The following is a 16158-nucleotide window of genomic DNA, read 5'->3' as shown; positions in this document are numbered from 1 at the left end:
ATGTATTATCTAGGAACAAAGACTGCAGGCCATACTTACAGGACAGGAGACTCTATCCTGGGACGCAGTGACTCTGACAAAGATTTGATGGATAAAGATTCTGATGGATAATTAGCTGAACATGAGCTCTAAGTCTGACTCTGGCCAAAAAAGGTAACGCGATCCTGGGATGTCTCGAATAGGAGCAGAGAGGTTATTTTACACCTGTATCTGGCACTGGTGCGACCGCTGCTGGAATCCTGTGTCCGGTTCTGGTGCCCACAATTTAAGAAGGATGGTGATCAGTTTGGGAGGGATCAGAGAAGAGCCACGAGAATGATTAAAGGTTAGAAGACATGTGTTAGTGTGATACACTCAAGGAGCTCAGTCTATTTAGCTTGACAAAGAGAAACTCAAGGGGTCGCTTGATTACAAGTGCCTACTTGGGAAACAAATGTGTGATAATGGGCTCTTCCATCTAACAGAGACAGGTCTAACACAATCCAGTAGTTGGGGGTTGAAGCTAGACAAATTCGGACTGGAAATAAGGTGTAGATTTGTAAGGGTGAAAGTAACTAAACATTGAAACCATTTACCAGGGGTCGTGGTGGACAATTCAATCAAGACTGGATGTTTTTCTGAAAGATCTGCCTTAGGAATTATTTTGGGGACATTTTCTGTCCTATATTATATCTAGATGTTCACACTGCTTCCTTCTGGCCTTGGGATCTGTGACTTTCCCAGCCTGCTTGGTATTTTTTTAGAGTGTAAAAACTTCAATGATTAACTGAGTGAGGAGTGCAAAAAGGTCAGTCTGTTTCCCGGTGTTATAAAACAGGGCTAAGTCTCTGTTGCCTTGTGTAATCATATACACCTGTATAAAGTGAGAGTCAGATGCTAGCACTCTGGTCTGATGCTTTTTAACCCTTACTTTGCACAGGTGTCAATGACAGCACAAGCTGCAAGATCATGGACAATCAGGTCTAATAATTATTCTTTACACAAACCCATTAGGAGGGCTTGGGGGAAACCATTCTTCCTACACTGGAGCTTCAGGATACTCCAGGCCGCCCTGCTCAGACCCCCAACATAAGGTTGTGGCTGGAATGCTTTGATGAGCCCTCCCACCCAGCTGCCTCAGCAGCACTGAAGCTTCTCTGTGTGATGCTGGGAGGTTGAAGCAGCTCTGGGGAAGTCACTGGGGGGTGCCTTACTGTACTTAATTTGTAATGAAAGAGGAGCCAAGGCTCAAGCAATTGTTTTACATTCGTAACTGATGGAGCAAGCCCAGAGGTGCTGGGTCTAGGAACTGCCAAGCCTAGAGATGCCAAGGCTCAGGGTACCAATTAAGCACTGATACCTTGTGGTCATAAACCCTGTGCCCCCAGTAGAGCTGCAGGGGGACCGTCTATATTACCCGCCGGATCGGCGGGTAGTGTTCAGTGTATCGGGGATCAATTTATCGCGTCTCGTCTGGATGCGATAAATCGATCTGCTAATCGATGCCTGTACTCCACCTCGGCAGGAGGAGTAAGTGCAGTCGACTCGCTGCTGTGAGGACGGCCAGGTAGGTCGAACTAAGATCCTTCAACTTCAGCTACGCTAAGGGGGGCCCTGGTGCAGCAGAGCTCAGGCACATAGGCGCCAACTTTTCCCGGCACCGGTGGGTGCTCGCCCCCGCCCCGCCCCCATTCCAACCCCTTCCCCAACTCCGCCCTCTCCCTGCCCCATTGGACTCCTTCCCCAAATCCTCACCCCGGCCCCGCCTCTTCCCGGAGCGTGCCGCGTTCCCCCTCCTCCCTCCCAGCGCTTGCTGCCGTGAAAGAACTGTTTTGCGGTGGCAAGGGCAGGGAGCTAGGGGGAGAAGTGGGGACATGGTGTGCTCAAGGGAGGAGGCGGAACAGAGGTGAGCTGGGGTGGGGCAGGGAGCTGTCGGTGGGTGCAGGGTACCCACCAATTTTTCCTGTGGGTGCTCCAGCCCCGGAGCACCCACGGAGTCAGCGCCTATGCTCAGGCAGGCTGCCTGCATGCCATGTCCCATGTCTCTCCCGGAAGTGGATGGCTTCTGGCAGATCTCTGTAGCCCCTGGTGGGAGGAGAGGCGGCTCCACACGCTGCCCCCGCCCCCAGCACCATCCCCACAGCTCCCATTGGCCGGGAACTGGCCAATGGGAGCTGCGGGGGTGGCGCTTGCAGACACGGGCATCATATGGAGATACGCTATTCCCCTTCCCCCATGGGCGCACAGAGATGTGTCAGCAGCAGGCCACTTCCGGGAGCGGTGTGGGGCCACGGCATGCAGGCAGCCTGCCTGAGCCCTGCTGCACTGCCGGCCTGGAGCCACCTGTGGTAAGCGCCTCCCGGCTAGAGCCTGCACCTGGCATCCGCTCCCCGTGCCCCAGGGTCAGAATCTCCTCCTGCAACAAACTCCCTCCCAGACCCCGCACCCCTCACCCTCTCCTGCACCCCAACATTCTGCCCCAGCCTGGAGCCCCGTCCTGCTCCCAAACTCCCTCCCAGAAAGAAACTAATATAACAGCTGTTCTAAGGTAAGACATAGGCTATTCTGAATTAATTTAATTATATTCTATGCCAGGGGTAGGCAGTCTATGGCACGTGTGCCGAAGGTGGCACATGAGCTGATTTTCAGTGGCACTCACACTGCCCAGGTCCTGGCCACCGTTCTGGGGGGCTCTGCATTTTAATTTAATTTTAAATGAAGCTTTTTAAACATTTTAAAAACCTTATTTACTTTACATACAACAATAGTTTAGATATATATTATCGACTTATAGAAAGAGACCTTCTAAAAACATTAACATGTATGACTGGCACGTGAAACCTTAAATCAGAGCGAATAAATGAAGACTCGGCACAGCACTTCTGAAAGGTTGCCAACCTCTGTTCTATATGTTTTAAGACTGAAATGTAATGACAGAACAGCTTATGTTAATTAAAAAGCAAGTTTAGTACAGGGTTAATAGCCTCAATGCCAGAATTATTAGGATTTTGTTTTAAATTAGGAAAAAGACTTGTATACAGGGGTCCCACAAAATCAAATAGCTCCGGGCCCACAGGAAAGTTAATCCGGCCCTGGGGATTGCTTGGGCCGCTCTCTAAAGAGAAGGGGGCTTGCTGGGTGCATAGGTCAATATAAAGGTTTGGGTCGGTTCTTTAAAATGGGTACTTTATCCATCCCTAGTTTCCCTTGTGTCCCGTTATGGGGCCAGGGCTGCTGCCCATGCTGGTTGGACTCTGTCTGGGCCCCTTTTGCCTGTATAGCCACAGGTGGTTCTGTTGGTTTTGGCAGATATCTGCTCTGTGATGACTCTGCGCAACCAGGAAGTTCCTGAGCCAGCAGCTACCCACCCACCCACAGGCTCCTGTTCAAAGTTTAGAGTGCTGGTGAAGGCAGCTCACAGCTGGGAGAAGGCTTCCCTGCAGAGAAGGAAGCCCCCCTCCCCCTTCCAGAAGGCAGGGCAGGTTGGGACCTGCAGGAGACTCTGAGCCAGGGACTTGCTTCTCCTTGTGGTGAGTGGCTTTGTGCTCACAGAAAGTTTGTTCTGAGAGAAGCAAGTAGGACTGAGGGTGGAGGTAGCACTTGTGTGCTCTACCCTGGGGCTTCCCTCTGCACTGCCCTGGGGAAAACCAGCATGGGGGCACCCTGCTCTCCCTGGTGGGATACAGGGGTGACTCCTGCCCCCTTCTCTTCCCTATGGCTCCTCTGCTGTCCCTGAGTTTTGGGACGGGGGGGAATCTACTCTCTCCCATGGGGAGTCCCTTTGCTCTCCTAAGGGGCCTGCCCCATATCCCCTAGTGAGCCCCTTGTCCTCCCCAGGGGGGCCTTCTTCCTCTGCTCTCCTGCAGGAGTTGTGCCTTAGGAAGGTTCCCCTCCCTCCTCCTGGAATTAAACCTGCTGCCTTGCATTGCTCAGACAGGGGAGACTGGGAGGCAGGGCGGGGCGTCTCCAGTTGGGTTTGAAGTGGGGACCGGCAGGGTCCAGGGGTGTGTGAGAATGGGATGCAGAGTATGGGGGTCTCCAAGCTAGATGCAGGGGGATCTCAGAGTTGCTGGCAGAAGGGGGCATGGCTCTGTAAAAGTGGGGAGCTCCTGGAATTGCAGGGAGTTGGTTGGAGGACAGTGGTTATGAAGTGCTGTGGGGAGGATGTGGGGGGATCAGCAGGGTGGTTGTGAAGTGGCATGGGAGGCGTGGGGGATGGAGTGTCTGGGAGGGTGGTTGTGAAGTGGTATGGGGGGTGTGGGAAGAGTGGCGGGGTTTCAGAGGGGTGATTTCCCCATGGTTATGAAGTGGTACGGGGGGAGGGGTGGTTGTGAAGTGGCCTGGGGGGTTGTGGGGAGAGTGCGGGGGTTCAGGGGGGTGGTTAGGGAGTGGCATGGGAGTGTGTGGGGAGAGTGGTGGGGTTTCAGAGGGGTGATTTCCCCATGGTTATGTAGTGGTATGGGGGGAGGGGTGGTTGTGAAGTGGCCTGGGGGGTTGTTGTGGGGAGAGTGCGGGGGTTCAGAGGGGTGGTTAGGGAGTGGCATGGGGGTGTGTGGGGGAGAGCAACGGGGTTTCAGAGGGGTGGTGATGAAGTGACATGAGGACTGGTAGGGAGCTGGCCAGGGATCGCGACGCGAGGGGATGGCAGAATCCCCAGTTTGCACGCTGGGAGGAGATCTGAGTTGTATGCAAGGCCTGGGGTGGGGGAGCCTGGGAGCCCAGATCAGGAAGAGAGGTGGCTGCTATCTCCTACCAGACTGCTTTTGTGTCCCTAAGGGAGGGAGGCAAATCACTGAGGGACTAACGCCATGAGGGAATATGTGGCACCTGGTATCTCTGGGACGGGCTGGGCCCTCTCTGACTTTCTTAGTACTTGGGCACTGGGCAAGCACCGAGTGAGAGCCCATCCCTGCCCTAAAGAGCACAACAGACAGTGCGGGGATGAGGGAAACACAGGCCCAGGGAGGGAAAATTATTTGCCCAAGATCACCAGCAAGCTGGCAGTCAGGATTAGAACACAGATCTCCTGAATGTATCCTAACCATTGGATCACACTGGTAGACAGTTTCAAGCACCCTTCAAGGTGCCTTGAGGTGTGGGGGGAGGAATTTAGCTTGGGCTCCTATTGTGCTGCTTTATGAAGCATAAAGAAGGCCTGAAACTTTGGTGGCTCTCTAAAAATAGTGGGTTTTTTTTTTAATGGGTTTTTTTCTGTGCTTTTTTTCCTCCTTAGAAATACCAGTGACAACTCCTGTCTCCCCTCTGGTGTTCAAGATTTGCTTGGGAGCTTTTTCATCCCTTCACTGAAGAAGTTGGGAAGGTTGGGGGGCAGGGGAAATTGGCCCTTTAAAAGAGACATTTCTCCCAAGTGTTTCTCATGTGTTTGAGTTAAATAGGTATGTGGGGTAGAGGCAGAACAATGAGTTGTAAGCAGTCTGAATAAAAATAATTTCCCCTCCGGTGAACCAGGTTTCGCTTTGGTCCTGTGTAGGCTAGAAACATTGGTTGTATTTGAAAATCTGGTAGCTAATAGGTTTTTGAAAACACAACTTGATACCTAGCTCAGATGCAGCTTAACAGCTTTGAAAACCTTTACAACTGCCTTGGCAAACTCCCATGGGAGCCTTTAAATATATGCTAGCTGGCCATGGCCCTAAGATTGGCCGTGACCAGCTAATCTGTGTCGTCGCTAGGTGCACCATGCCCACTGAACAGCTTCTCTTGATTTAGCATTGTCTGTATCAAGGCCATTACATTGGTGTGTGTCCCCCCCCAGACCGCTGGTGAAGAGAACCGTACTGCTCCTGGTACTGACTAGTGTCCCCCCACTGCTGTTATCACTTACCTATTCGCTAGCTGTTATTACTTATATACTTTTCTGTTCACTTCCTTCTTGGTTCTTGTTCCCCAGCTGCTCCTCTTTGAGAACAGGCCACTTGCTGTGAGTAACTAGGCTGTAAGAGAGACATATCTTGCAGCCAAGATTTTTCACTAGCGCCCAAGGATTTTGAATGCTCCAATATGACACCTTAAAGGGGTCTGATTTTTCACCAGCCCGCTGTAAGGACCCTTGTCTTGATGTGCACCCAGATCCACTAGTTATTCCTGGAAATCTTGGTCCATATTTTTCCACCCTCCTCTCCAGCTAGCCCACGTCTGCAGTCAGATGGCACCTTCCTGTCTGTGCCACCCGATGAGCACTCTGGTTTTCTTCAGCTCTCGGAGCTTCCCTCTCGTTCACCAAGCAGAAGCTCCTGCTACTTTCACCGCGTGCTGTCTTGGATCCATGATGACCACTCGTATTCCGGGTCTGTCTTTTGCCTTCACATATTCCTCTCCTCTTGTTAGACGGTGTCTGAGAGCAGAAAGTCCTGGTGTGTTCTCTAGGCGCGACCTGTCTCGTGCTCTCGGCCCTGTCTGTGCTATTAGACCAACCTCCTGTGTGTTTCACACCTCTGGTCCCTACGGCTCTTTATCAATAAGGATGAGCTCAGTGAGCGGTGGGGATGCAGATTTCATTCTGAATGTTCGGTTAGCTCTGTAATATAACTTAATGTGATCACCAGCCTGTCAAGTGAGGGTTTTGCATCTCATTTGCAGTTTAGATGCCAGAAACACCTGAATCCTGTGGCACCTTATAGACTAACAGAGGTTTTGCAGCATGAGCTTTCATGGGTGAATACCCACTTCGTCGGATGCAAGTAGTGGAAATTTCCAGGGGCGGGGATATATATGCAAGCAAGAAGCAAGCTAGAGATAACGAGGTTAGTTCAATCAGGGAGGATGAGGCCCTGTTCTAGCAGTTGAGGTGTGAAAACCAAGGGAGAAGAAACTGGTTCTGTAGTTGGCAAGCCATTCACAGTCTTTGTTTAATCCTGAGCTGATGGTGTCAAATTTGCAGATGAACTGAAGCTCAGCAGTTTCTCTTTGAAGTCTGGTCCTGAAGGTTTTTTGCTGCAGAATGGCCACCTTACGATCTGCTATTGTGTGGCCAGGGAGGTTGAAGTGTTCTCCTACAGGTTTTTGTATATTGCCATTCCTAATATCTGATTTGTGTCCATTTATCCTTTTCCGTAGAGACTGTCCCGTTTGGCCGATGTACATAGCAGAGGGGCATTGCTGGCATATGATGGCATGTATTACATTGGTGGATGTGCAGGTGAATGAACCGGTGATGGTGTGGCTGATATGGTTAGGTCCTGTGATGGTGTTGCTGGTGTAGATATGTGGGCAGAGTTGGCATCGAGGTTTGTTGCATGGATTGGTTCCTGAGCTAGAGTTACTATGGTGCGGTGTGCAGTGCTGGTGAGAATATGCTTCAGGTTGGCAGGTTGTCTGTGGGCGAGGACTGGCCTGTCACCCAAGGCCTGTGAAAGTGTGGGATCATTGTCCAGGATGGGTTGTAGATCCCTGATGATGCATTGGAGGGGTTTTAGCTGGGGACTGTATGTGATGGCCAGTGGAGTCCTGTTGGTTTCTTTCTTGGGTTTGTCTTGCAGTAGGAGGCTTCTGGGTACATGTCTGGCTCTGTTGATCTGTTTCCTTATTTCCTCGTGCGGGTATCGTAGTTTTGAGAATGTTTGGTGGAGATTTTGTAGGTGTTGGTCTCTGTCTGAGGGGTTAGAGCAGATGCGGTTGTACCTCAGTGCTTGGCTGTAGACAATGGATCTTGTGGTGTGCCCGGGATGGAAGCTGGAGGCATGAAGGTAGGCATAGCGGTCGGTAGGTTTTCGGTATAGGGTGGTGTTAATGTGACCATCACTTATTTGCACCGTGGTGTCTAGGAAGTGGACCTCCTGTGTAGATTGGTCCAGGCTGAGGTTGATGGTGGGGTGGAAGCTGTTGAAATCGTGGTGGAATTTTTCCAGAGTCTCCTTCCCATGGGTCCAGATGATGAAGATGTCATAAATGTAGCGTAGGTAGAGAAGGGGCGTGAGTGGACGGGAGCTGAGGAAGCGTTGTTCCAGGTCGACCATAAAAATATTGGCATATTGTGGGGCCATGCGGGTGCATCCTGTAGCAAAAAAACTTCAGGACCAGACTTCAAAGAGAAACTGCTGAGCTTCAGTTCATCTGCAAATTTGACACCATCAGCTCAGGATTAAACAAAGACTGTGAATGGCTTGCCAGTTACAGAACCAGTTTCTCCTCCCTTGGTTTTCACACCTCAACTGCTAGAACAGGGCCTCATCCTCCCTGATTGAACTAACCTCGTTATCTCTAGCTTGCTTCTTGCTTGCATATATATATATATCTGCCCCTGGAAATTTCCACTACTTGCATCCGACGAAGTGGGCATTCACCCACGAAAGCTCATGCTGCAAAACCTCTGTTAGTCTATAAGGTGCCACAGGATTCTTTGCTGCTTTTACAGATCCAGACTAACGTGGCTACCCCTCTGATAAGAAACACCTGAGTTATTCTGCAAGCACTTTACCCATCTAAGTGGTTCGTGAGATGAGCTTTCTGTAATATTTCTTGGATAGAGACGGAATGCAGAAAAAAGTGACTAGACCGGTTCTCCTTAATTACAATATAAAGCTCTTCTGTAGTGCAATTCATCTTTTACAGTCAGTATCATTATCCCCACTGTATGGGGAAACTGAGGCACAATGAGGTGACGCGGCTTGCCCAGTCCAGTGCACTAGGCTACACTACCTCCCCAATGAAGAATTTGAAATAACATGTAGCATTTCTCAGCTTCCAGAACCCTTTACAAGCATTCATGAAACAATTCTCAAACCACTAGAGCTCTGCAAATTTGCAGATATCTGCTTTATATCCACAGGCCATGTTTGCTGACCAGATGCAGATACAAATTTTGTATCTACACAGGGCTCTGCAAATCACCCTGAGGTAGTTCATAATTATTATTCCCATTTTTTTCATGGGAAAACTGAGTCTCAGAGTCTTTTCCATGATCACTCAGGGCATTAGGGTTAGAAGCCAAGAATTCCTGGATCCCAGCCCTTGCCTCAGACCTCACCACACCATGTTTCTGACCTATAAGTATATTGCAATTGACACTACCATGATGCATTCTTCTGTCATTATCTGAAATAATAAATTGGGGTCCCATTGTGCGAGGCATTGTACTCACCCCTAGAAAGAGAGAGCCCCTGCCCCAAAGAGATTACAGTCTAAATAGATATGATGGACAAAAGCTGAGAGAAAGGAAGTTGTATTATTCCCATTTTACGGATGAGGAACTAAAACGCAGACTGGCTCAGATCCTTATAGATAGTTAGGCTCCTAACTTCCATTGAAATCAGTGGCAGTTAGAAACCTAAGTGATTTGACCAAGGTAACACAGGAAGTCTGTGGCAGAGCTATGAATTGACCACCACTCCCAACCTCCTGAGTCCCCAGCCAGTGCCTTAAGTGCAAGGCCAGCCTGCTTCAGCTTAACCTTCCTTCCGCACTTGAGGTCTATTCCTGCAATGTGCCCTTGGAAATTATTGAGGACATTCAGTACTTTTCTGTAGCAAGTGATCAGCCAGGATGACTGATTGGGGATTAATGATCTCTTTCTGTTGTTTGAGGGCAGGTGCTTTGTAGCTGTTGAGATCTCCTCTAAAGGCTAAATTTAGATGGCCAATTTGCCCCATGGTGTGGTGTTTTATGTCAAGAAGCTTTGCCCCCGCTTGAGCAGCCAGACCACGTATCATTAAGAAGAAAATGAGCTATTGTTTTCTCAGGGCTTTCTAATTTGTAAAAGTTCAGAGAGGAAATTCTATAGAGTCCTAGGGAATTGGAGAATCATATTGTTCCTAAGTGCATTCAGTGTTGGTGAAAGGTGCCAGACTGAAAAACCTGGAGAGCTAAGCCCCTGAGGTTCTCAAAGTAGATCTAACATGAGTGGATGATGCAAATCCTCCATTCTATTCTATCTAGGTTCTTACACCATAGTCATTGCTCATCACTATAGCATCTGAGTGCCTCCCAGTTAGAGCATTAACCACTGTCCTAAGCACCCGTCACCTGTTGTATCTTCTCTCGTCCTCTCCCCAAGGGGAGAAATGCATACACTGGAATGTCTTGTTTTGGTGGAGGCTTTGGGTTTTTGGACTTTTTTGTTTTAAATATACCTGCTGCTCTGTATTTGTTAGAGAAGGCAAGATTCAAAAAAGGCACCTTGCACTTGGAGTGGAAAGTGGTGAGGTTTGTGGTGGTCCATAGTTCCTGGGGGAGTTCATGCTGCAGGCTCAGACCAGCCCCTGAGAATGTTCTGTCTCCTTCACAGACAAGCTGTTCCCATATTTTTGAGAGTTCTGTTGTGCCAGAGGAGCAGAGTTGTTGAGCAGGGTCTTCATCCTGGAGCTTTCGGCTGTTTTAAATAGGCTGCACCCAGGAGCACTTTGAAGCTAAGAAGTGAGGCCTTGAACTTGATCCCAAAGTCTCTGGGAAGCCGGTGTAGAGAGCAGAGGGTGGGTGTGATGTGCTCGTGGTTGCCCATCTTGCTGAAGGGACACTCTGCAGAGTTCTGTACTAGTTGGAGTTTCCTAAGTGCTGAAGGCTTCATGCCCAGGTATAATACATTACTGTAGTCCCGCCAAGCATTGACAAAGGTGTGTGTAAACGAGGCAGGTCATCAGCCATTGGGATGAGACAGAGCTTCCTAGACAACCAGAATTGATAGAAAGCATTATTTGTGGTTGCTGCTACATCAGACCTTAGTGTCAGCAAGAGTTGAAGAGTACTCCTAAAGTATGGACTGAACTGACCAATTCAACCCCAGACGACTGCAGCATGGCTGCAAACTCCTCGAAATACTTCCCTCTGCCCACCATCCTCACCTGTCTTGCTTGGGTTCAGTTTCAGCCAGCTGCTCATCCACGAGCTGATCTCGGCCAAGCACTGGGCCAGCTTCATGGCAGTAGCATGGTCGTACGTGGCGAAGGATAGGAACAACTTTGTGTCATCTGCATATTGCTGGCGCTTGAGTGTCATCTGACCAGTCCACCTACTGGTTGTGTGAAGAGCTTGAAAAGGACCAGAGAGAGAACTGATCCTTATGGGACTCCACAAAGGACGGGTCCTGCAGTGGAGATACTCTTTACCATCACTACTCTTTGAATGTGCCCTTCCAGGAAGAATTCAGACCATTTTAGCACATCCCCCTGGGCCCCCGTTACCTCTCTCAGCTGAGGGGCACCACCTTGCCGCCTGCACGCCGCTCTGAAAGAAGCCTCTCTAGTGCTGTCCTAGGAGTTTGGTCTCTGTGGTGAATTTAGTCCTTAGCCTCCTGGCTGAGAGTGCCAACAAGTGTGGTGAGGTCTGGGGATATGACACTGTAACAAATATACATGCTGCAGGTAAGTGTGTATGTCAACTCCCCAAACTCCATTCCAGGAAATTGAGCTGTCAGTCTTAGATTCATAGATTCTAGGACTGGAAGGGACCTTGAGAGGTCATCGAGTCCAGTCCCCTGCCCTCATGGCAGGATCAAATACTGTCTAGACCATCCCTGATAGACATTTATCTAACCTACTCTTAAATATCTCCAGAGATGGAGATTCCACAGCCTCCCTAGGCAATTTGTTCCAATGTTTAACCACCCTGACAGTTAGGAACTTTTTCCTAATGTCCAACCTAAACCTCCCTTGCTGCAATTTAAGCCCATTGCTGCTTGTTCTACCCTTAGAGACTAAGGTGAACAAGTTTTCTCCCTCCTCCTTATGACACTCTTTTAGATACCTGAAAACTGCTATCATGTCCCCTCTCAGTCTTCTCTTTTCCAAACTAAACAAACCCAATTCTTTCAGCCTTCCTTCATAGGTCATGTTCTCAAGACCTTTAATCATTCTTGTTGCTCTTCTCCGTACTCTTTCCAATTTCTCTACATCTTTCTTGAAATGCGGTGCCCAGAACTGGACACAATACTCCAGTTGAGGCCTGACCAGCGCAGAGTAGAGTGGAAGAATGACTTCTCGTGTCTTGCTCACAACACACCTGTTAATGCCTCCCAAAATCACGTTTGCTTTTTTTGCAACAGCATCACACGGTTGACTCATATTTAGCTTGTGGTCCACTGTAGCCCCTAGATTCCTTTCTGCCGTACTCCTTCCTAGACAGTCTCTTCCCATTCTGTATGTGTGAAACTGATTTTTCCTTCCTAAGTGGAGCACTTTGCAATTGTCTTTGTTAAACTTCATGCAAAGGGCTCTACCAGCTGAGCTAAAGGAGCATTCCCTGTGGTCCCTAGCCCAGCCACTAAGGTTCTCTCTGTGCTGCAGCCAATGATATAGCAATAGCACGGGGTGGACATACCTACCCTAGCTTGACTCTAACTAGCTGGTAAGAACAGTACTGTAGATGTGGCGGCATGGGGTTCAGTATGGGCTAGCAACCTAACTAGGTCCCCCGCAGGCTTGCACTTGGGCAGCTAGATTAAAGCTAGCACAGGTTTGCCCATCGTGCTACAGTAACACCTATTGCCGTGTAGACACAATCGTAAGGGCAACGTCACTTGCGTTAATGTGTTTCGCAGGTGCGAGGCCTGAGAATGTCTAAGACGTCGTCCCCGGTATTATCATCACTTTGTTTCTATGGCACCATGAATGCACATGGTGGTAGCCCTGGACAATCCTAGATGTGCTGAGCAATAGCCGGAGTCCCTGCTTGCAAGAGCTTCCAGGGAGCATGAATGCAGCAGAGAGGAGACATTAAATCTCTGTTGCCAATAAACTGCCTTTGCCAAGACTCAGGGTCCAAGGCTAAGCTGGTGAAGGATCAGCTGGAACACAGCAATGCTGGTATGTGTCTTAGATTCTTTGCTCTGAGCGTATCGATCTGAGGCCAGTCAAAGCCAGGAGGAACTGAAATAAATCACGTCGGTTCAGCTGAAAACAATGCAAGCCTCTCTTGTGAGTCAGGCTCAGCAAAACTGGCTCATCCTGTTTGTTGTTTCCCCAGGACCACGTGGATCTTGCGGCTGCTTCTCTGGGGGTCTCATCTTTGTCCCCTCTGCTCCAGGTTTTTGTTTTTTGTTTTTGTTTTTTTTGAAAAAATTCCTTTTCTAAGTTTTACCATTCTCCCGGGGCTACTTATGCTAATCTAATCCATCTGTTGCTCCACCCAAGGAACAAGGGTCTCAGCTATTTTTTCCAATGCGGATTGAAGGCCAATTTCTTAGTTTGTCATCTTAAAAAGGGAACTTTAATTTCTTTCTGGGGGAGAGAAAACTGCCTGATTTTAGTCAAGCCCCTTCAGCTTCTGGCGGGAGAGAGCAATAGTGTGGTTCATGAGGCTGAGAACTCGGTTTTGGGGTCGGGGGCAAATGTTTCTTTGGAGAAATAGTTGGTCGTCTTTTTCTTCCCTAAGTTTGGAAATTAGGAACAGAAGGTCCAAGCCTTAGCTGGGGAATCCAACAGGGCTCCACCAACTGCAGATCTGGCTCTATTTCCAGGTGGGATCTAAATGCAGGGCTGGATTAAGGTGAGGATGCATGGAGATCTAAATTGGGAGGGTCCCACCCACCCACCCACCCACTAATATTAGAGGGGTGGGCACTGTCCGAGTGTGCTGGATCTCTCCTGAGAATGGGGAGCAGGAAGCAGCCACAGAAAAAGAGCCAGGAGCACTGTGATTTGTTGGGTCTATTGAGCCAAGCCCAGTTTCAGCTCAATCCCTCGCTGTCTAAGCACATTCCATGCAGTTCATGCTGCTGGAAAGGACGTGTTGCTTTCACTTCTCTTGTATTTTAGCTCGTTTCATTATTAGTATGCACAGGGTTGTATAGGAGAAGGTTGCAGCTGAACAGGTAACACAGCCCTTGCTCGGAAAGGGCTCGCTCTAAGTGAATGCAAACCGTACAAGACCAGACAGATCATACAGAGCAACAGGGTGAGGCCAGCGCAGCTTGACTGGTTCATGGCGTAGGTATGTTCTGAAAGTCTCTTCCCAGAGATGGAGGGTGATGTGGGCCACTATTCCAGGCACATGGAGTGGTCCGGGAAAGGGGTCGCAGACCCAAGCACTGGACACTGAAAATAGTAATCGGCACTCCTTTGAAGTGCCTTTAAATACAGGGTTCTGGAGCTCTTTGCAAACATTCATTCATTCTCCCAACTCCCCAGGGAAAGGAGAGAATTATGGCACAGAGAGGGAACTGAGGCAGGGTGAAGGGAAGGGACTTGCCCAAGGTCACCTGGGGGGTGGGGGGTAAAGCCAGGAGGAGAGCCCTGCTGTAAAGGTCGATACCAGTGTTTCCCAAACGGTGTGCCATGGCGCAGTGGTGTGGGTGTCGGGTCTGAACCAGTGTGCCGCGTCAGGGTTTTTTTGAAATGCGAGAACAAAAACATCCTTCCCTTCTATTTGAATGAGTGGTGGAGCCGGATCCCAGGCTGTACTTTTGCTCTCTGGGACGAAGTCACATTCCATCCCCCAAAGCCAGGTTAAGATAGCAAGTCTGAGTCCTGCGGGAAAGGGGGAAAGCTGCCTTCTGATTGGCCGTTTGCCTCACTGCCCTGCCTCCTCCAGTGGCAGAGCAACCAATCGGAGCTTCAGCTCCCTCTCCTCACCTCCTGTGAGCAATGGGTCGGCTCCTCCCCCTCCCTCCTGCAGCCAGGGGCGGGGCGAAGGTCCCCTGGAGTCCCCAGCCTGGAAGGGGAGCGGGGACCCTACTGCAGCCCCTCAGGGTTGGGAGGGGGGAGGAACCCCAGGAGAAACAGAAGTGAGGCAGGCAGGGGAGCTGGGTGTGAGGTGCTGGACCCAGGGGGGCAGAACTGGTGGGGGCAGCACTGGCGGCAGGTAGGGGCTGGACTGGTGGTGGGTAAGGACAGAACTGATGTGGGGCTGCAGGGTAGAACTGATTTGGAGACGAGGGGCACAGGATTGATTTGGAGACTAGGGGCAGAATTCATTGTTGGGGAGGGGACAATAGGGTGACCAGACAGCAAATGTGAAAAATTGAGATGGGGTTGGGGGGTAATAGGAGCCTATATAAGAAAAAGACCCTAAAATCGGGACATCTGGTCACCCTAGGGGACGGGGAGATGTGGAGGTGAGACCTCTGCAGCAGGGGCCATACAAAAGAAGTGCCTTGAAGAGGAAAAGGTAATGACGTAAGTCTTGATACAGAATAGTATTGGTAGCTGTTGTTTCCTGATTGGTACAACTTTTGTATTATTCAGTCATCATATAATAAAACAATTTTTGTATTTGGCGTCTGGGTGTGAGTGTGCGAGTCGACTGAAAATGCATGTCACAGGCTGTACAATAAAGTGAATGATGTTGGTTGGCGTCTGTTGTAAAGACTGTGAATGGCCAGGGTGGTAAACAGCTTGAACCGAGGCGATAAGAGGGCGAGTTCGTTTTGGAGACAAAATAACTGAAAGTTTCCAGGTGTGCCATGGCAGAGAGAAGGTTGGGAACCACTGGTCTAGATCAGTGGCGCTCAAACTTTTTTTACTGGTGACCCCTTTCACACAGCAAGCCTCTGAGTGCGACCCCCCCCCCTTATAAATTAAAAACAGTTTTTAGACATTTAACACCATTATAAATGCTGGAGGCAAAGCGGGGTTGGGGTGGAGGCTGACAGCTCGCGACCCCCCATGTAATCACCTCGCGACCCCCTGAGCAGTCCCAACCCCCAGTTTGAGAACCCCTGATCTAGACGTTTTGTTACCTCTTTACACCCCTTTCCTTTGCTGCTTCATTCCTTTCCTTGTCTCTGCCCACTTTGCAGGATTTCCGAGTGGGACATTCTCACCTCCTATTTCTGTTCCCACCCACTCTGCAATCCAGGCCTCGTTCCCTTGCAGTGGCTCGGGAGGGCATCATGGTGCTGCCAGGGTAGGAGTTAGGAGAGCTCCTGGTGGCAGCGGGGGTGAATGCTGAAGCTGCAGGGAGACAGTCCTCAAAGGGGCAAATGGCTCGCGACTGCCTTGTGCAGCCATGGAGCTCTGTCCCCTACTGGTGGGAAGCAGGAAGCAATCCCTTAATGAGGCACTTCAGCTTCCCCAAGGCTGTGAGATGGCAGGCCGGGCTAATGCAAGTAGACTGCACTGTCTTTTTTAAATCTTTTCTTACAGTGCAAATATTTGTAATAAAAATAATATAAAGTGAGCACTGTAGCCTTTGCATTCTGTGTTGTAACGGAAATCAATGTTTTGAAAATGGAGAAAAACATCCACAAATATTTATAATAAATTTCAATTGGTATTCTATTAACAACAG

At 49.6% G+C, this 16158-nt stretch overlaps 1 protein-coding gene across 3 annotated transcripts in view; it reads left to right on the top strand.

The window, feature by feature from the left end:
• The first annotated feature begins 3305 nt into the window (after window positions 1–3305).
• Window positions 3306–16158, top strand: part of LOC120399997 — a 67823-nt gene continuing 54970 nt past the window's right edge. For 2 of the 3 annotated variants that reach the window (XR_005595452.1, XM_039528323.1), the window contains exon 1: window positions 3582–3654. Coding sequence is in view for 1 of the 3 variants with exons in the window: in XM_039528323.1 (XP_039384257.1) it covers window positions 3632–3654 (23 nt within the window). In the remaining 2 variants the exon portion in view is untranslated. Of the gene's footprint in view, window positions 3510–3581; window positions 3655–16158 lie in introns of those variants that run through there. The other variant, XR_005595453.1, reaches the window with a different exon arrangement.

The sequence above is a fragment of the Mauremys reevesii genome, linkage group 3 (genome assembly GCF_016161935.1).
Source record: "Mauremys reevesii isolate NIE-2019 linkage group 3, ASM1616193v1, whole genome shotgun sequence".
Taxonomy (NCBI): domain Eukaryota; kingdom Metazoa; phylum Chordata; order Testudines; family Geoemydidae; genus Mauremys; species Mauremys reevesii.
The sequence above is the reverse complement of the archived record's forward strand: the minus strand, read 5'-3'. Positions and strand labels throughout refer to the sequence as shown.